General features: G+C 45.9%; 2 protein-coding genes across 4 annotated transcripts in view; one reads left to right on the top strand and one right to left on the bottom strand.

The window, feature by feature from the left end:
• Positions 1-1,247, top strand: part of CES1 (carboxylesterase 1) — a 30,092-nt gene extending 28,845 nt beyond the window's left edge. For both annotated transcript variants that reach the window (XM_055364289.2, XM_055364288.2), the window contains exons 13-14: positions 498-570; positions 867-1,247. In XM_055364289.2, the coding sequence (XP_055220264.2) occupies positions 498-570; positions 867-1,050 (257 nt within the window). In that variant the 3' untranslated portion in view covers positions 1,051-1,247. The remainder of the gene's footprint in view (positions 1-497; positions 571-866) is intronic.
• An 8,839-nt stretch (positions 1,248-10,086) lies between these two features.
• The window catches only part of LOC101149966 (liver carboxylesterase 1), a 32,854-nt gene continuing 22,941 nt past the window's right edge, over positions 10,087-19,999 (bottom strand). For both annotated transcript variants that reach the window (XM_055364674.2, XM_055364675.2), the window contains exons 9-14: positions 19,814-19,954; positions 17,862-17,942; positions 17,451-17,598; positions 12,896-13,027; positions 10,764-10,836; positions 10,087-10,467 (exon numbers count right to left, since the gene is read on the bottom strand). In XM_055364674.2, the coding sequence (XP_055220649.2) occupies positions 10,284-10,467; positions 10,764-10,836; positions 12,896-13,027; positions 17,451-17,598; positions 17,862-17,942; positions 19,814-19,954 (759 nt within the window). In that variant the 3' untranslated portion in view covers positions 10,087-10,283. The remainder of the gene's footprint in view (positions 10,468-10,763; positions 10,837-12,895; positions 13,028-17,450; positions 17,599-17,861; positions 17,943-19,813; positions 19,955-19,999) is intronic.

The following is a 19,999-nucleotide window of genomic DNA, read 5'->3' as shown; positions in this document are numbered from 1 at the left end:
TCTCAGCAGTTACAGATCAGATGGGACTCACCCCATGGCTGCTCAGAACGCACCAGTGCCTCTGGGCATCTCACTGTGCATGCCTAGGCGCCTTGCGGCTCTGTTGTTTTTCAGAATGTGAATTGTGGGTGTGTGCTGGGGAGGGAGAAAAGACCCAAGAGAGAGCAACCCTGGAAAGTGGGGTTGCTGTAGAGGAAACCCTGGGGTGGGGCATTTCCTGTGACCCTGAGCGGGGCGGAGGCAGGCGAGGGTCACAGGAGACAAAGGCAGCCAGCCAATGGAATGACGCATGCCCATTGCTGAGCCCTAGGTCAGATATGCTGAAAGGTAAAGTGCACACAAATCCACCACGATCTTCTGAAAGTGCAGACTTCAGCTCAGTGGGTGTGGGGCATGCGCCAAGACTATGTTTCCAGCAGACTCGCATGTGATGTTGACACTGCAGGTCCACGGACCACACTTTGAGTAACAAAGGCTTTTTTTCTTCTTCCCCACAGAGGGTGCCTCAGAAGAGGAGATCAGACTTAGCAAGATGGTGATGAAATTCTGGGCCAACTTTGCTCGCAATGGGTGAGGCTGGTGGCAAAGACAGAGCACGGCTGGTGAGGGTGGGGGGCGGGGCATGCCTATTGGGAAGGGGCAGCTTCTAAGGTTCTAGTGATCAAACTTCTGACCCTGTGACCATAGCACTCTGATAATGAGAGCTCTCTGCAAATGGAGAGGCCGCCCCTGGAGATAGTGAGCTCTCCATCTCTGGAGGTATACAAGCCTCTTGACAGAGATAACTTGGGCATCCTCACACATCTCTGAAGATTGTTGGGAACACACAGCAGCTTTGGGGCAATTCTAATTGATTCTGTTTCCAGAAACCCCAATGGGGAAGGGCTGCCCCACTGGCCAGAGTACAACCAGAAGGAAGGGTACCTGCAGATTGGTGCTAACACCCAGACAGCCCAGAAGCTGAAGGACAAGGAAGTAGCTTTCTGGACCAACCTCTTTGCCAAGAAGGCAGTGGAGAAGCCACCCCAGACAGAACACATAGAGCTGTGAATGAAGATCCAGCCGGCCTTGGGAGCCTGGAGGAGCAAAGATGGGGTCTTTTGCGAAAGGGATTGCAGGTTCAGAAGGCATCTTACCATGGCTGGGGAATTGTCTGGTGGTGGGGGGCAGGGGACAGAGGCCATGAAGGAGCAAGTTTTGTATTTGTGACCTCAGCTTTGGGAATAAAGGATCTTTTGAAGGCCAAATTGGTGCTTGTGTCTTGTACTGGAGATTAATACTTTGTCCTCAGAGGCAGAACGATGATGAAAGAGGCAATGTGAGAAGGAAGGTGGCTTTGCTGGGGATGACCTGGTCTCAGGATGAGCAGAGTCCAGAGGGCTGGGTCATGGACGGTGCTCAGGGGAGCTCTGGGCCTGATGCACCTTTCTGGGCCCCCAACAATTTCCAACAATACGAGTTGGGATGGCCAGAGTGCAGGATCCCTACCCTCTATTTGGAGTTGCCCATGGAAATGGAAGTGGCCCAGGCTGAGAATGAGTCTGGATCAGGGAAGAGGGAGACGTGCTGAGGTGATCCCGTGGCACTGTTGCATGGCACTTACTGACCGTTGCACAGGCCTGCAACACCTTTCTGAGTATGTACACTAGCCTCCCATACCCCTCCATGAGGTTGTCTCTTCCAACAACTGGTCGAAACTCCTTCTGTAGCCTGGACCACTTCTGGTGTGGGCAGTGACCACCTTGGAGGTGGTCCATTCTTCTCCAGAGGGTCATCCTAAACTGTGTCTTTCAGAATCCCATGGGTGATTTCTGGATTCTGTTAGTATGTAGAAAGCTCTAAAGCATGTCATTCCCACCTTATCAGCAAGAGGAAGCCGGATTGTCCTCAAAATCATAACTTTTCCTGCACCAAAGAGCTGAAGTTGCAAGGCACATGGTTCCCTCGAAATCGAAGGGAAGACAAGCCCCTGGGGGAGTGGTGAGATGTGAACACTGGCTTACTTCTCACCTGCAGGCAGGAGACGGCATGACCATAATGAGCAGAAATACTCTATGAATTTTATTCAGTGCTGAAGGCCAAGGGTGGGCCACTGTGAGAGTATAAAACCTCTGGGAACCATGGACCCATGGGGAGTTGACTCCCATCACAGACTCTACTCCATGGGTATTTATCAGGGCCCATGAGAAAGATTGGGGTAGACAGTAAGACTGGAGAAAGTCTGCCTTCAGGAATGCAGGCATGAGCCCTGCTGACACCCTTCACCCCTAAAGAACAAAATCCTTCAATCATTGCAGAATGGCCAGGAAATCTTGTCCTCCTCAAGGTACTGGTAGAGACATATTGAGGTTGAAGATAAGGAGCCTTTTAAAACTCTATACCCCTTGGAGAGGGACAGGGAGTCATCTTGGGCCCAGATTATCGGTCTTTTACTGCTGGGGATGGTCAGTATCTCTGACAAACCTCCATCTCCAACAGCAAGAAATGAAGGTCCTGCCTAAGGTTGAGGCTGGACCACGACAAGAGCAGGCACTCCTGGTTGCTACCATGGAGCTAGCAAGTCCCAGGTAACAGAAATCTGCTGCTGGGAGAGAGAGCAAAGCATGCAGATCAACCCTCTTGTAAAAGCAGGTGCACAGGACAGGCCTAAAGCTGAGAGTGGAACAAGATTAGGAACGATTAGGAAAATCGTTCAGAAAACCGGCCTTTACACAAGCACACCAGAACCAGCACAAGGTAGCACTGGAAGCATTTGAAGCAGATGGTGCATTGATGATAGCCATAGCAACAACAAAACCATTCCCCGATCACCGCACTCGAAATGCACACACACACACACACACACACACACACACACACGCATGTACACACAAAATCAGTCTAGCAGCAGAAGAAAAGATATGTCCATTTCCTGTCACGGATACTACTTACTTCAGTTTCAACTCACTTACCCATGATGTCAAGTATTGAATTCAAAATTGCAAACCTTATAAAGGAAGCAACACCTATGAACAAGAGACAAAGCAGTTGAGCACAGTGGTGCATGCCTGTAGTCCCAGCTACTTAGGAGGTTGATGCAGGAGGATTGCTTGAACCTGTGAGTTCAAGGCTGTAGTGCACTGTAATTGCACCTATGAATAACCACCTGCACTCTAGTCATGGTATTATGGTGAAATAGCATCGCTTAGAGTGAGAGAGAGAGAGAGAGACAGACAGACAAATCAATCAACAGAACCAGATTCAGAGATAACCTAGGTGTTAGACTAACAGACTGGGAATTTAAAATAACTATATGGAATACTTCCATGAACAGATGGCTAGTTTCAGCAGAGAGGTAGAAACTATGAGAAAGAAGCAAATACAAATGTTAGAAATGAAAAAAAAAATAGTAACAGAAATTAGAAATGCCTCTAATGGATTCATCAGTAGATCTGACACAGCTGACGAATGAATGAGTGTAGCAGAAGACAGGCCAATATAAATTACCCAACTTAAAATGAAGAAAATCAGTGAAAAAAAAACAAAACAGGGAATCAAAGAACTGTCAGATAATATCTAATGGTCCAACATATGCATAACTGGAATCCCAGAAAGAGAAGACAAAGCAGGCAGAAGAAAATATTTGAAGAGATAATGGCTGAGAATTTTCCAAAAGTAATGAAAAACATCAAGGCATAGGTCCAAGAGCCTGGAAAACCCCAAGCAGGATTCAACAACAACAGCAACAACAGCAACAACAACATACACATTTAGACACACACTGAGAAAATATTGAAGGCAGCCAGAGGAAAAAGACATTGCATACAAAGAAAGGGATTAGAGCAGATTTTTCATTGGAAACTATGCAAGCCAAAAAATAATGGAGTGACACCTTTAAAGTATTCAAACGAAAAAAATCTTTGCAGAATTCTATATCCAGCAAAAACACTGTTCAAAAAATACAGGGAAAAATGTTTTCAGATGAACAATAGAGAGAATTTATAATTACATACTTCTGCTACCAAAAATGTAAAAGGAAATTCTCTATGCAGAAGGTATATGATACAGGATAAAAACTTTGATATTTATCAAAGAAGTGAAGCTCTACATATAGCTTTAAAATAAAGGTAATGTAGGCTATTTTTCCTATATTTAATTACTGTTTAAAACAAAAATAGCACCAATGAACTGTGGATTTAGAGCATACGTAAGAATAAAATATACAACAAAAATAACATGAAAGATGAGAGACAGGTATTTGAAGCACACTTTTGTAAGATTCTTACACTCTGTGTAATTGGTATTGTCTGAAGGTATAAGGTGACTAATGTATATTGTATGTATATTGTATACCCAGGAAAACCAATAAATAATTTTAAAAGGAGACATGAATAATAACACAATAGAGGAGATAACATGAAATCATAAATACTCGCTACACGAGCAAGCAGACAGAAGAAGAAGAACAAAGACACAGGAACAAATGAAAAAGTACTGCAGAAGTGACAGATTTTAATCCAACCGTATCAATAATTATACCACACAAAAATGATGTAAACACACCAATTAAAAATGATTTTCAGATTGGATTAAAAAAAACACAAAACGCAACCTAATGCTGCGTCGTAGTTAGTCCAAATTCACGTTTCAATGTTTGACTCCTGGTGGCTTTTAAGCCTCAGCCTTCTCTTGTCTCCTCTTGCTGACACCTGGAAAGCTGATAAGAAAGCCTGGGTGCTTCCTCCTTTGTTGCTGGAGGAAAATTCAAAGCTTACCGTGAGAAAGCTGACCACGGCCCCAGTGCGGAATCCTCATACCACACCTGGTCGTCCTGTCCAGGACAGCGTCCCAGAGCTCCTTGAGCCTCAGCGGGGGGAGGAAACAGCATATTTTTTCCTTCTGGTCCAGAGAGAGGGGAGACGCTACAGAGCAGGGGTCGGTAAGCTGCAGCCCACAGGCCAGACCTGTCAGACCGTGGGATCCTTGGGTCAGGACCAAGGTCAAACTCGTTTTGGGGCTCCCCAAGAAGTGCTGGGCAATGCAACCTGGTGGATGGACTGAGAGCTGCCCAGCAGATGGATCTGTACCCAGGGAAGTGCACATTGGCCTTTGGTGAACAGTCCATGGTACCCTTGAACTCTATAATAATAGCAGTAATAGGCCGGACATGGTGACTCCCACCCGTAATCCCAGCACTTTGGGAGGCCGAGGTGGGCGGATCACCTGAGGTTAGGAGTTGGAGACCAGCCTGGCCAACACGGTGAAATCCCATGTCTACAAAAAAATACAAAAATTAGCTGGACATGGTGGCGGGTGCCTGTAATCCCAGCTAGTTGGGAGGCTGAGGCAGGAGAATCGCTTGAACCCGGGAGGTGGAGGTGGCAGTGAGCCAAGATCGTGCTACTGCACTCCAGCCTGGGCAACAAGAGTGAAACGCCGTCATAAAAGAAAGAAGAAAGAAAGAAGGAAAGAAGGAAAGAAAGAAAGAAAGAGAACGAAAGAAAGAAGGAAAGAAGGAAAGAAAGAAAGAAAGAAGGAAAGAAAGAAAGAAAGAAAGAAAGAATAATAGCAGTAATAGAAATAAGTAAAACTCACTGCATAGTTATTATGTGTTGAATTATAAAATACTCTTCAAATTAACTCAGAGAGTCTTCACAGAAACTCTACAAGCAGTTCACTTGGTATCAACCACGTGAACATCACCATGAGGCCCAAGAAAACTGGGCTTTCTCTCTCTCTCTTTCTTTCTTTCTTTCTTTCTTTCTTTCTTTCTTTCTTTCTTTCTTTCTTTCTTTCCTTCTTTCCTTCTTTCTTTCGTTCTCTTTCTTTCCTTCTTTCTTTCTTTCTTTCTTTCTTTCCTTCTTTCCTTCTTTCTTTCGTTCTCTTTCTTTCTTTCTTTCCTTCTTTCCTTCTTTCTTTCTTCTTTCTTTTATGACGGCGTTTCACTCTTGTTGCCCAGGCTGGAGTGCAGTAGCACGATCTTGGCTCACTGCCACCTCCACCTCCCGGGTTCAAGCGATTCTCCTGCCTCAGCCTCCCAACTAGCTGGGATTACAGGCACCCGCCACCATGTCCAGCTAATTTTTGTATTTTTTTGTAGACATGGGATTTCACCGTGTTGGCCAGGCTGGTCTCCAACTCCTAACCTCAGGTGATCCGCCCACCTCGGCCTCCCAAAGTGCTGGGATTACGGGTGGGAGTCACCATGTCCGGCCTATTACTGCTATTATTATAGAGTTCAAGGGTACCATGGACTGTTCACCAAAGGCCAATGTGCACTTCCCTGGGTACAGATCCATCTGCTGGGCAGCTCTCAGTCCATCCACCAGGTTGCATTGCCCAGCACTTCTTGGGGAGCCCCAAAACGAGTTTGACCTTGGTCCTGACCCAAGGATCCCACGGTCTGACAGGTCTGGCCTGTGGGCTGCAGCTTACCGACCCCTGCTCTGTAGCGTCTCCCCTCTCTCTGGACCAGAAGGAAAAAATATGCTGTTTCCTCCCCCCGCTGAGGCTCAAGGAGCTCTGGGACGCTGTCCTGGACAGGACGACCAGGTGTGGTATGAGGATTCCGCACTGGGGCCGTGGTCAGCTTTCTCACGGTAAGCTTTGAATTTTCCTCCAGCAACAAAGGAGGAAGCACCCAGGCTTTCTTATCAGCTTTCCAGGTGTCAGCAAGAGGAGACAAGAGAAGGCTGAGGCTTAAAAGCCACCAGGAGTCAAACATTGAAACGTGAATTTGGACTAACTACGACGCAGCATTAGGTTGCGTTTTGTGTTTTTTTTAATCCAATCTGAAAATCATTTTTAATTGGTGTGTTTACATCATTTTTGTGTGGTATAATTATTGATACGGTTGGATTAAAATCTGTCACTTCTGCAGTACTTTTTCATTTGTTCCTGTGTCTTTGTTCTTCTTCTTCTGTCTGCTTGCTCGTGTAGCGAGTATTTATGATTTCATGTTATCTCCTCTATTGTGTTATTATTCATGTCTCCTTTTAAAATTATTTATTGGTTTTCCTGGGTATACAATATACATACAATATACATTAGTCACCTTATACCTTCAGACAATACCAATTACACAGAGTGTAAGAATCTTACAAAAGTGTGCTTCAAATACCTGTCTCTCATCTTTCATGTTATTTTTGTTGTATATTTTATTCTTACGTATGCTCTAAATCCACAGTTCATTGGTGCTATTTTTGTTTTAAACAGTAATTAAATATAGGAAAAATAGCCTACATTACCTTTATTTTAAAGCTATATGTAGAGCTTCACTTCTTTGATAAATATCAAAGTTTTTATCCTGTATCATATACCTTCTGCATAGAGAATTTCCTTTTACATTTTTGGTAGCAGAAGTATGTAATTATAAATTCTCTCTATTGTTCATCTGAAAACATTTTTCCCTGTATTTTTTGAACAGTGTTTTTGCTGGATATAGAATTCTGCAAAGATTTTTTTCGTTTGAATACTTTAAAGGTGTCACTCCATTATTTTTTGGCTTGCATAGTTTCCAGTGAAAAATCTGCTCTAATCCCTTTCTTTGTATGCAATGTCTTTTTCCTCTGGCTGCCTTCAATATTTTCTCAGTGTGTGTCTAAATGTGTATGTTGTTGTTGCTGTTGTTGCTGTTGTTGTTGAATCCTGCTTGGGGTTTTCCAGGCTCTTGGACCTATGCCTTGATGTTTTTCATTACTTTTGGAAAATTCTCAGCCATTATCTCTTCAAATATTTTCTTCTGCCTGCTTTGTCTTCTCTTTCTGGGATTCCAGTTATGCATATGTTGGACCATTAGATATTATCTGACAGTTCTTTGATTCCCTGTTTTGTTTTTTTTTCACTGATTTTCTTCATTTTAAGTTGGGTAATTTATATTGGCCTGTCTTCTGCTACACTCATTCATTCGTCAGCTGTGTCAGATCTACTGATGAATCCATTAGAGGCATTTCTAATTTCTGTTACTATTTTTTTTTTTCATTTCTAACATTTGTATTTGCTTCTTTCTCATAGTTTCTACCTCTCTGCTGAAACTAGCCATCTGTTCATGGAAGTATTCCATATAGTTATTTTAAATTCCCAGTCTGTTAGTCTAACACCTAGGTTATCTCTGAATCTGGTTCTGTTGATTGATTTGTCTGTCTGTCTCTCTCTCTCTCTCTCACTCTAAGCGATGCTATTTCACCATAATACCATGACTAGAGTGCAGGTGGTTATTCATAGGTGCAATTACAGTGCACTACAGCCTTGAACTCACAGGTTCAAGCAATCCTCCTGCATCAACCTCCTAAGTAGCTGGGACTACAGGCATGCACCACTGTGCTCAACTGCTTTGTCTCTTGTTCATAGGTGTTGCTTCCTTTATAAGGTTTGCAATTTTGAATTCAATACTTGACATCATGGGTAAGTGAGTTGAAACTGAAGTAAGTAGTATCCGTGACAGGAAATGGACATATCTTTTCTTCTGCTGCTAGACTGATTTTGTGTGTACATGCGTGTGTGTGTGTGTGTGTGTGTGTGTGTGTGTGTGCATTTCGAGTGCGGTGATCGGGGAATGGTTTTGTTGTTGCTATGGCTATCATCAATGCACCATCTGCTTCAAATGCTTCCAGTGCTACCTTGTGCTGGTTCTGGTGTGCTTGTGTAAAGGCCGGTTTTCTGAACGATTTTCCTAATCGTTCCTAATCTTGTTCCACTCTCAGCTTTAGGCCTGTCCTGTGCACCTGCTTTTACAAGAGGGTTGATCTGCATGCTTTGCTCTCTCTCCCAGCAGCAGATTTCTGTTACCTGGGACTTGCTAGCTCCATGGTAGCAACCAGGAGTGCCTGCTCTTGTCATGGTCCAGCCTCAACCTTAGGCAGGACCTTCATTTCTTGCTGTTGGAGATGGAGGTTTGTCAGAGATACTGACCATCCCCAGCAGTAAAAGACCGATAATCTGGGCCCAAGATGACTCCCTGTCCCTCTCCAAGGGGTATAGAGTTTTAAAAGGCTCCTTATCTTCAACCTCAATATGTCTCTACCAGTACCTTGAGGAGGACAAGATTTCCTGGCCATTCTGCAATGATTGAAGGATTTTGTTCTTTAGGGGTGAAGGGTGTCAGCAGGGCTCATGCCTGCATTCCTGAAGGCAGACTTTCTCCAGTCTTACTGTCTACCCCAATCTTTCTCATGGGCCCTGATAAATACCCATGGAGTAGAGTCTGTGATGGGAGTCAACTCCCCATGGGTCCATGGTTCCCAGAGGTTTTATACTCTCACAGTGGCCCACCCTTGGCCTTCAGCACTGAATAAAATTCATAGAGTATTTCTGCTCATTATGGTCATGCCGTCTCCTGCCTGCAGGTGAGAAGTAAGCCAGTGTTCACATCTCACCACTCCCCCAGGGGCTTGTCTTCCCTTCGATTTCGAGGGAACCATGTGCCTTGCAACTTCAGCTCTTTGGTGCAGGAAAAGTTATGATTTTGAGGACAATCCGGCTTCCTCTTGCTGATAAGGTGGGAATGACATGCTTTAGAGCTTTCTACATACTAACAGAATCCAGAAATCACCCATGGGATTCTGAAAGACACAGTTTAGGATGACCCTCTGGAGAAGAATGGACCACCTCCAAGGTGGTCACTGCCCACACCAGAAGTGGTCCAGGCTACAGAAGGAGTTTCGACCAGTTGTTGGAAGAGACAACCTCATGGAGGGGTATGGGAGGCTAGTGTACATACTCAGAAAGGTGTTGCAGGCCTGTGCAACGGTCAGTAAGTGCCATGCAACAGTGCCACGGGATCACCTCAGCACGTCTCCCTCTTCCCTGATCCAGACTCATTCTCAGCCTGGGCCACTTCCATTTCCATGGGCAACTCCAAATAGAGGGTAGGGATCCTGCACTCTGGCCATCCCAACTCGTATTGTTGGAAATTGTTGGGGGCCCAGAAAGGTGCATCAGGCCCAGAGCTCCCCTGAGCACCGTCCATGACCCAGCCCTCTGGACTCTGCTCATCCTGAGACCAGGTCATCCCCAGCAAAGCCACCTTCCTTCTCACATTGCCTCTTTCATCATCGTTCTGCCTCTGAGGACAAAGTATTAATCTCCAGTACAAGACACAAGCACCAATTTGGCCTTCAAAAGATCCTTTATTCCCAAAGCTGAGGTCACAAATACAAAACTTGCTCCTTCATGGCCTCTGTCCCCTGCCCCCCACCACCAGACAATTCCCCAGCCATGGTAAGATGCCTTCTGAACCTGCAATCCCTTTCGCAAAAGACCCCATCTTTGCTCCTCCAGGCTCCCAAGGCCGGCTGGATCTTCATTCACAGCTCTATGTGTTCTGTCTGGGGTGGCTTCTCCACTGCCTTCTTGGCAAAGAGGTTGGTCCAGAAAGCTACTTCCTTGTCCTTCAGCTTCTGGGCTGTCTGGGTGTTAGCACCAATCTGCAGGTACCCTTCCTTCTGGTTGTACTCTGGCCAGTGGGGCAGCCCTTCCCCATTGGGGTTTCTGGAAACAGAATCAATTAGAATTGCCCCAAAGCTGCTGTGTGTTCCCAACAATCTTCAGAGATGTGTGAGGATGCCCAAGTTATCTCTGTCAAGAGGCTTGTATACCTCCAGAGATGGAGAGCTCACTATCTCCAGGGGCGGCCTCTCCATTTGCAGAGAGCTCTCATTATCAGAGTGCTATGGTCACAGGGTCAGAAGTTTGATCACTAGAACCTTAGAAGCTGCCCCTTCCCAATAGGCATGCCCCGCCCCCCACCCTCACCAGCCGTGCTCTGTCTTTGCCACCAGCCTCACCCATTGCGAGCAAAGTTGGCCCAGAATTTCATCACCATCTTGCTAAGTCTGATCTCCTCTTCTGAGGCACCCTCTGTGGGGAAGAAGAAAAAAAGCCTTTGTTACTCAAAGTGTGGTCCGTGGACCTGCAGTGTCAACATCACATGCGAGTCTGCTGGAAACATAGTCTTGGCGCATGCCCCACACCCACTGAGCTGAAGTCTGCACTTTCAGAAGATCGTGGTGGATTTGTGTGCACTTTACCTTTCAGCATATCTGACCTAGGGCTCAGCAATGGGCATGCGTCATTCCATTGGCTGGCTGCCTTTGTCTCCTGTGACCCTCGCCTGCCTCCGCCCCGCTCAGGGTCACAGGAAATGCCCCACCCCAGGGTTTCCTCTACAGCAACCCCACTTTCCAGGGTTGCTCTCTCTTGGGTCTTTTCTCCCTCCCCAGCACACACCCACAATTCACATTCTGAAAAACAACAGAGCCGCAAGGCGCCTAGGCATGCACAGTGAGATGCCCAGAGGCACTGGTGCGTTCTGAGCAGCCATGGGGTGAGTCCCATCTGATCTGTAACTGCTGAGAGTTAAGACTTAGAAGACACTGTGAAAGGATTTTTTTAAATATTGTATAATGTAAACTAAAAATAAAATCCTGACACCCCCAACTGACTGAACAGACCCTCTCTGGGCTAAGGGGAGCCTCGAAAAACCTTCAACTCTGTTCCTGCCTGGGAACGGACAGGAGGTCAGACACGCATCATAATACTCCCCCCTTTTTGTGGTTTAGACACCACCGGACCAGCATCAGCAATAAAATAAAGGTCATCATTCTGACAGAACACACTCTTTGTGGCAATAAGACACCAAATTAAAAAAGAGACCTAAGGCCACGTCGGGCAAGGGTTCAGGCCTGCATCTCTACCCTTAAAGAATCCACTTTGTTCTCACTGCCACGAGGTGCTTCTCTTTCTCTAGCAGCTAAACCAGCACTGGCCTGGAGTTAAGCAAAATGAAAACAATAACAACGGCTGCAGCTGGGATACGCAGACAAACAGAACCCTGACTTGCCAGACTTAACTACGGCTTTGATTGCATAAGAGACTGATTTCAGTAACTTTCTCCAGATAAGAACATCACCAGCCATGGACTGGACCTGGCCGGTGTACAGAGGCTGCTCACTTGCTGGGCTTCGTGTCCTGAGAAGACCTTTGGACTTACAGGCCGTAATTGTAATACATTTAAATATTAGGTGTCCACCACCAGGTGAACATGGGCCATGTTACATACATGTTTGTTTAATACACATGTGTCAGGACTGTCTTCATGAATATCCATTGCTCCCCCTGTAACCTGTTGAACATGTATGTTTAGCCAATCCGTTCACATAAAGCTCCTACCCAACCCCTCCTCCAATGAGCCCGTTTCTGGGCTTGGCCAGAGGCACCTTCCCAGCCTGTGGGATGGCCACCTTGCTGACTATAAACCATATAAAAAATATTCTCTTCTCCTGTTCCAAATTCATACATCCTGTGAATTCTAAATCAACAATTATTAAATGTACTAAGTGGAAAGGTTTATGAGTTTTTGTTAGAGACAGACAGAAAGACAAACAGGCACACATTAGACCTGACTTAGGGTTAACACCAATTCTAACCTCACCCTCACTCACTGTCTCAGCGCTCCTGGGAGAGGGAAATTGATTGGTGGCTTCTCAACCTAGAGCAGGGCCCCGCATGTGTCCCACCGTCTATCTTGTTGATGACACAGCCCAGGATTCTGAGTGTCTGTGGCAGAGGGTACATGATACACATCCTCCCTCAGGTGTGTTAGAGCGGGAGGAAGCCGGGGAACAGCCCAGTGACATTCAACCCTGTCATAGTGAATCCTGCAGGAGACCCCCACCACCACCTGTCTTGATGTCACAGAGCGGGATTCTGAGTGTCTGTGCAGAGGGCACATGAATACACATCCCTCCTCACATGTGTTAGAGTTGGAGGAAGCCGGCGGACAACCCAGTGACATTCAACCCTGTTATAGAGAATCAGGAAACTAAGACCAGGAGAGGACAAAATTGCTGAAGGCCACCACACCAAGACTGGAACCCAAGTCTCTAACTCCTAGCTCACAGACAGGAAGGAGCATTACCTTTTAAAAATGGGGCCCCAAAGACGGAGAAGAGCTCATCCCCGTGGTCTCCTATCACCGTCTTGGGTTTCATGTCTGATGAGAAGCTTGGACGGTACTGAAACTCATACATGTAGGTGGGTGCTCCAGCATCTGAGAAGACAAGGATTCATGCACAGTTCATGTTGCCAGACACACACCTGGAGGCTACCAAGGTCTCCAGCTCTGCAGGAAACCTCTGGCTGTCAGCACAGTAGAGAAACAGAGTCTCAGGAAAGCTCAGTGATGTGCTCCGGGCTGCATAGCTGTCTGAGGTGGAAGCGGAATTAGAGCCAAATATTTGTTCAATGAACAAATGTTTAATGAATGAATGTGGAAACCCTGGGTCAATTCATTTAAAATAGCTGCCGGTGCAGGGACCCTGACTCTGCCTCGTAAACCCCTTTGCCTGCTGGTGCATTCTCACACAAGACAATCTCTCTGCATCTGGTTACACCGGATATAATTCATTGATAACAGACTCGCGTTCATTCACTTGGATGCCATCTCCACCATGACAGGTGTCTTCTGTTCTGCCTCGTTTTGAGCATTTCCAGTGTTTTTCTCACCCATCCTGAGAAGACTGAAGCAAATCCAAGTTGCTTGTCTGAACATGAGGCTATTTAAATACAAACATATGCAGAGAGGGAACAATCTGCCTCTTGTGTCTCAGGAACCTGCGGCACTCACTTGCTTTATAGCTCACTGTCCCCATGTGTCTTGCTGCCTGCCTGGCCTGGGAGTGTTAGGGTGTTAAGGCAGTAAAGCCCTGGCAGAGAAAAGAAGGCGCTGAGCAAGGGTGACCTTGCCTCTCCCCTGGCCTCTCTCCTTCGGCTCTGCCCTCCTCTCCCACCAACAAAGCTCTCCTGTCCCAGCCCCAAGAAGATGCCAGTTTCCCAATGATTGGCTCATTGGAGCCACAGATCGCTGCCCCTTCAGGGCTACCTCGTGGGCCGCCTGGCCCTGTGCCTCAGCACTTTGCACTGGTCATGATACCCACTGAGAAGTGACACTAAGACGGAAAGAGTCAGGGCAATGCCAGGCTGGTGGAGAAAATTTACAATGTCCTCCCCTTTGGGTACAGTAAGAAATTTGGAAAATAAAAACAATTAGGAATAATTAGAAGAAACAAAAATATGGAAACGCATAAAGCAAAACTAGATATCACTCATAATTCCACTACCTGAGGCAAGGGCCATGCATTTTTTGTATTTCCTTCTAAAATTTTCCCATATCCTATATAATTTAAAAACCAATTTTAACAATCAAATTTGAAGTATCACTCATAACTCTACCACTCAGAGAATGCTTCTTTTTTATTTTAGCATATCTCTCTTTTATGTATTTAACTTGGGATGATATTATATATGGTATTTTGTAGTACACTATAATCATTTCCCTTTTAAATTGTTTTGTAGAGACAGGGTCTCACTATGTTGCCCAGGCTGATCTTGAAATCCTAGGCTCTCATAATCCTCCCACCTCAGCCTCCCAAAATGCTGAGAGTGTTGGCAAGAGCCACCACCTCCAGCCATCATTTCTTAACATCATTAAAAATTCGTTCACAAAAGGATTTAACAACGGGAGCTCCCGCATCCCTAACCTCACGCCCCACCCGCACATGTCATTTCAATGTGAGAATGAAGAGTAATCTATTCACTCATCTTTGTCAGCCTCCTGCGCTGCACCCTCGGCTCAGCAGGAAGCGCACCTGGGAAGATGCCATCCTTCTGTGGCTCCGTAATCCACCTGTTAAATGGCTGCTTCAAGGTCAAACAAAACTTGCTAAAAGGAGGGTTTGACCTTGCCTTTGCCCCTCGAACATTTTCCAAAGAAACTCAGAGCCAACCATAGAAGAAAGAGCTTTTGTGAATGATAGAACTTATTACAGGCAGCATGCTGCCCAAAACGTACTTTGTAAAACTCTTTGGCTAAAGCCATTGATATTTATACAATTCTTACTATCACAACACAAGTCTTCAGAGGAAAGTAGCGCACAGATTTGGGTAATGACAATTAGACATAATAAGAGAAGCAGAGACAATGAGAGGGCTAGTCATGGAGGACATGCAGATTAAAACAGGCTGATGTGCTTCTTGTTGGTGGGGAAGGCTTATGAAACTGGCAGTGTTATGCTAGCTGATGTGCTTCTTATTGGTGGAGAAGGTTTATGAAACTGGCAGCGTTATGTTAATTTTTAACCTTAGCATCCCAAATGAGAAAGAGAATCCACATTATTGGCTGGGTGTGGTGGCTCACGCCTGTAATCCCAGCACTTTGGGAGGCTGAGGTGGGCGGATCACAAGGTCCGGAGATCGAGACCATCCTGGGTAACACGGAGAACCCCCGTCTCTACTAAAAATACAAAAAATTAACCGAGCGTGGTGGCAGGCAGCTACTCGGGAGGCTGAGGCAAGAGAATGGCGTGAACCCGGGAGGCAGAGCTGGTAGTGAGCCGAGACCATGCCACTGCTCTCAGCCTGGGTGACAGAGCGAGACTCCATCCCCAAAAAAAAAAAAAAAAAAAAAAAAAAGAAATCCATTTTCTTATGCAATGGAATGCAATTTTGCAATATTTGCTCAGAGTTCTAAAACGTTTCTATGGTCCTGCCTAGTTATTCACTTCTAAAAATAATCCTAAGAAAATTATTAGACATGTGGTTAGAGACTTATAAACATTAGGCTGAGCTCAGTGTTATTGTAGCATCAGAATATGAGCAGCCAGGCTAAATGTCTAATAGGATAGGAATATTAAAGTCTATTTAATGCAGCCATTTGATGGAATAAGGAATGCTTTGATGAGTTTGTATCAACATTGAGAAAATCCTCACAACATAGTGTTCTATGAACAAAAGCAAAATATAAAATTGATTTTTAAACTATATAGGACATGGAAAATCTTTAGATGAAAACACAAAAAATTTATAGCACTTGCCTCCAGGTAGTGGAATTATGAGTGATACCTAGTTTCTTCTTTTTGTGTTTCCATATTTTTGAAACTTTCTATAATTTAACATATTAATTTTATATTCAGAAATGTTATTTTCATCAAAAAGAGTGAGACAACAATAAGTGAAAGTAGATAAAATCTGTGTAGTCCTGGCAAAAACAAACAAACAAACAACAAAAAAAACCCTGAACTTAAAGTCATGGGAAATCCGACGAAGAACAGAGGTTCAGTATTGCTCAAACCAGCAGAAGATGGAGACGGGAACTCTATATGTCGATCAGACGTAGAGCATGGGGCAAGGCCAAGTTTAAGAAGGAACAGATTCAACTCCAGTGGTCTTGGTTAAATGGTTTTATCAAGACTCTGTGAAGAAATCAGGGTTATGAGTACCTGCCCCTTCCTGTGCAAAGGTGTGTCAGGGCACCTGCTAGATCAGTGTTAGCTAGTTTTTATCATGCTTATGAAGTTCTAAATTTAAAAACCCTTCCAGCATGGTTAGAGAGAGGACATTTCCTGGCTTGCAGACTAGGCGAGTGAGAGCTGGAAGAAAGAGTCCTGTGAGCCTCCTCTAGTTGGCACCCAGGAAAGGATACTTCTCTCTAGAGGTGAGCCCAAGCATCCCTAACCTCACGCCCCACCCACACAGCCTTGGGTCAGTGGTAGAAGGTCCTGCATAGACCCTGTCCTGGCCCTGTGCTTGCATGTTCCTGCACACACTGAGATAGACAAAAGCCAGCCTCAGACATTGCCATTCTCCAGACCACCTCCCCCACACCCCCCCGGCTCCTCCTTTTGGTCTTCTTGGTCCTAGACAACCCTCTGGATCCCATGCAGGGCTCCCACTGTTTCTTCAGCTCCAATACTTAACAAACTTGTTTGCAGCCAGCTTGGACCTTAAAAACCTTCCAAGACTCATCTTTCAATATTTGTCCTACAGCAGCCCTATGTCCCATGATAACTCCAGGCATGGAGCCCTTGCAGCAGATGCTTTCAGTGTCTCACCTATATCCCCTCTTCCTGGGCATGCCAGCCTGACTTCCACCTCCAGCATCTGCAGCTCCCAGCCTGAGGCCTTTGTCTGTTCACAAGAGACTACTCTGCCCTTGTGTGCAGCAGGACAAAGTCATAGGGAATAAACAACTCCTTGCAAGAACCTTCAAATAATGACCAGTAGAAGCTGGTGGATAAATACCCGGCTCCCTTGCCACTCAGATGGGATGCCCAAGAGTGCTGTATTCTCCGTGTTTCCACGAGTTTCCCAGCTCCAGTTGTCCACAGAGGATACTCCCTTGGCAACACATCATGGATTGGATTCCATCTCTTTCCTCTCTCACTTCCCCTCCTCCCTACTGCTGTTATCTGGGATCATCACCTTAAAAAAAGCTCTTGCCTCTGGATTTTTTTTCTCACAGTCTTCTGCTGGAATAAACCAAAATAAGACAGCACCTCATCCCATGCCATATGGAATCAGCTTTTGAGGCCTGACCCTCGGCTGTTTCCATGTCTGTCTATGTTGGGAGGTAAGTGGGTCAGATACAGAAGCTGGTGGGGTTCATGTCCCTCCCCTGTTCAACCTCTGGGACGTACCTCTGTGGTTCCAGGCCAGAATCACAGATGGGACACCCAAGAGCACATCCCCCATTAAGTCCAGAAACAGGTCTTTCTTTTTGACAGGGTCGTCTGTTGCTCCTAAGTACTTCTCAATGGCTTCTGGAATCAGTTCCTTAGGAATGTGCTAAAATAGATCAATAAAGTGACCACCACCCCCTGGTGAGCAATGTAGCTTCTCCAGCCCACCAGGAAGGCCTATCTCAGTGGTGAAACTCACAAGCCCTGTGCAACTCCCTGCTAGGGTGGAAAGTGAAGCGGGAAAGGTGGAAAGATGGGGGAAACCCTGAGGTCCCAGTCTTCATTCTGCCATTTAATTGCTCTATGATTTGGGCAAGTCCTTGTCCCTCTCTGGGTCTCAGCCAATTCCCGTGATTCCTAGGTTCTTACAAGAAGAGGATAGGACTTCAATAAGAGTGACATGGCTGTCTTCTGGTCCAGTTTCCCTTTGGAGAGTGGATAGCTGATCAACTGTTTAAAAAAAATAAGTTAAGCATTTATGAGTCACTGGGAATTAATGAGAAGAAACAAACTTACCACCCAACCAAACCAATACAGTCTGAAGGTCCTCAAATTTTGTTGGGCTTTCAGGGGCATGGGTTTTTACTGAAATGGGCAAAATTAATGAATCAAACGGGCTTATATCCAGAAATTCAAGCATTACAAAGATTACAAAAAAAAAAATTGGAGAAGCTGTGACAGTGTTTTGCAGTGTGTGTGTGTGTGTGTGTGTGTGTGTGGTTGGGATCTCTACAGTGGTCAGTGACACACAGAGGGAATGTTTCTGCCAGGCTAGTGTGGAATAGAGGGCTCTGGGGAAGAGGACACAGACCTCCCAAGTACCCCCACCTGGCACAGATGACACAGAAAGCCTTAGATCCTGCCTTCGTGGCTTTGGTCTTTGGTATAACCTCTGAAATCCTTCTGAGGGGTGAACTTCACATCTCTACACACATAACAACTCTTCTGGAACCTCTGCACTTACAGACTCAATCAAACTCTAGCCTCACTTCTAGCAGCTTAAGGCTGTGTCCCTAGAATGACCACAGCATCCTTAACATGCCTGCCTGTGAAGGCTCAACTCTGCCAGGATAATTTACTCTTGCTCCAGCGAAAACCTAGAGAAAAGCAGATGTCCCCTGGACCCAAATAGAGCAGTTACTTTAGAAAGCCTGCAATAATAAACCCTTTCTCTGTCGTTTGGGATGTGAATCTATCACCCAACCCTGTTTCCTGGGGGACCTGAGAGCCTTCTCTTTGCAATGCAAACATTCAGGGAGCTCACTCTTGATCTTCCCAGTCCCTGTGGAAAGAATAGAGCCTGACTTCAGTGGGTTCTTCCTGCAGTCTAACGCATGGCTTCCTGTCCTAAAGATAAGCGGAGTTTGTTTCTGCCCCAGGTGAGCCAGGATGAAGACATCCAGGTGGTCTAGTCACATGGACCAAGCCTCTCCCCACAGACCACAGCGTGTTTCCCTTGGCGCCCCTGGCTTATGAAACATCACCAGGCTTTTGTTTTGGGGATGTGAGTCCAGTCCACGCTGGACTATTTCCCCTATTGCAATCATATTACTGAATAAACCTGTCCTACTGCTTTAACAAGGGTCAGTTTTGTTTATCTTCAACTGGAAGGAGAACGCTTCTTTACTTTTAGAACTCAATTACTTTTTCCATTTATCTGTTTCCAACTTTTATTTTAGGTTTGGGGGTACCTGTGCAGGTTTGATCATGGGTAATTTGGGTCTCTGGAGTTTGCTGTACAGATTATTTTGTTACCAGGTATTGAGCATAGCACCCGATTAGGTAGCTTTTCCATCCTCGTCTTCCTCTGACCCTCCACTCTCAAGTAGATCCTGATGTCTGCTGTTCCCTAGAAGTCAATGGTAACTCAAGAAGAAGGCACTTTCTTTGGATATTTTCAATGAGGTGATGAAGAGCATGAGTGATTTTCAGGGGAACTACGCACACCCAGCCCGAGGTAGGAAGCCGGCAAGCCCCCGACTGCCTCTCCAGACTCCTCAACTCCTTTCCCCTCCTAGGCCCCCTCAGTTTTCCCATCTGCACAGTTATTTTCTCTACTGGCCCTCCCAGCACAGACACTTCAGGATTCTTCAACAGGAAGATAATCAGAGAGTCTGGGGAGAGGGGATCCCAGGGCCCTGATATCCCGGTGACAACTGTGCCCTCCTGGAGAAGATTTCCATGGAAATGTTAACTCCTGCTGAAGGGAACAGCTGCCCAGGACTCAGAGTGTGGCTCGGAGAGGGAAGCACTTCTGGGACTAGAGACATGAGGGCTGATGGTGGTGGGTGAGTCCCTCCAAGAGGCTTGCACCTTCTCACCATTGGAAGCATCCAGCCAAACTCCTGCTTGTTAATTCCGACCATGTAGGGGACAGTGTGGAAATTCCTTTCAGCTTGAAGCTCTTCAGGTGTTTTCAGCAGCACCACCCCATCAATCACGGTGGCCAAAAAGTGGTGACTCTGGGGAAGAGAGAAGTGCAGCACCTGTGATTCCCTCCCTAGTCA

The sequence above is a fragment of the Gorilla gorilla genome, chromosome 18 (assembly GCF_029281585.2).
Source record: "Gorilla gorilla gorilla isolate KB3781 chromosome 18, NHGRI_mGorGor1-v2.1_pri, whole genome shotgun sequence".
Taxonomy (NCBI): Eukaryota; Metazoa; Chordata; class Mammalia; order Primates; family Hominidae; genus Gorilla; species Gorilla gorilla.
Note: the sequence above shows the minus strand (reverse complement) of the source record. Positions and strands in the feature narration are given on the sequence as shown.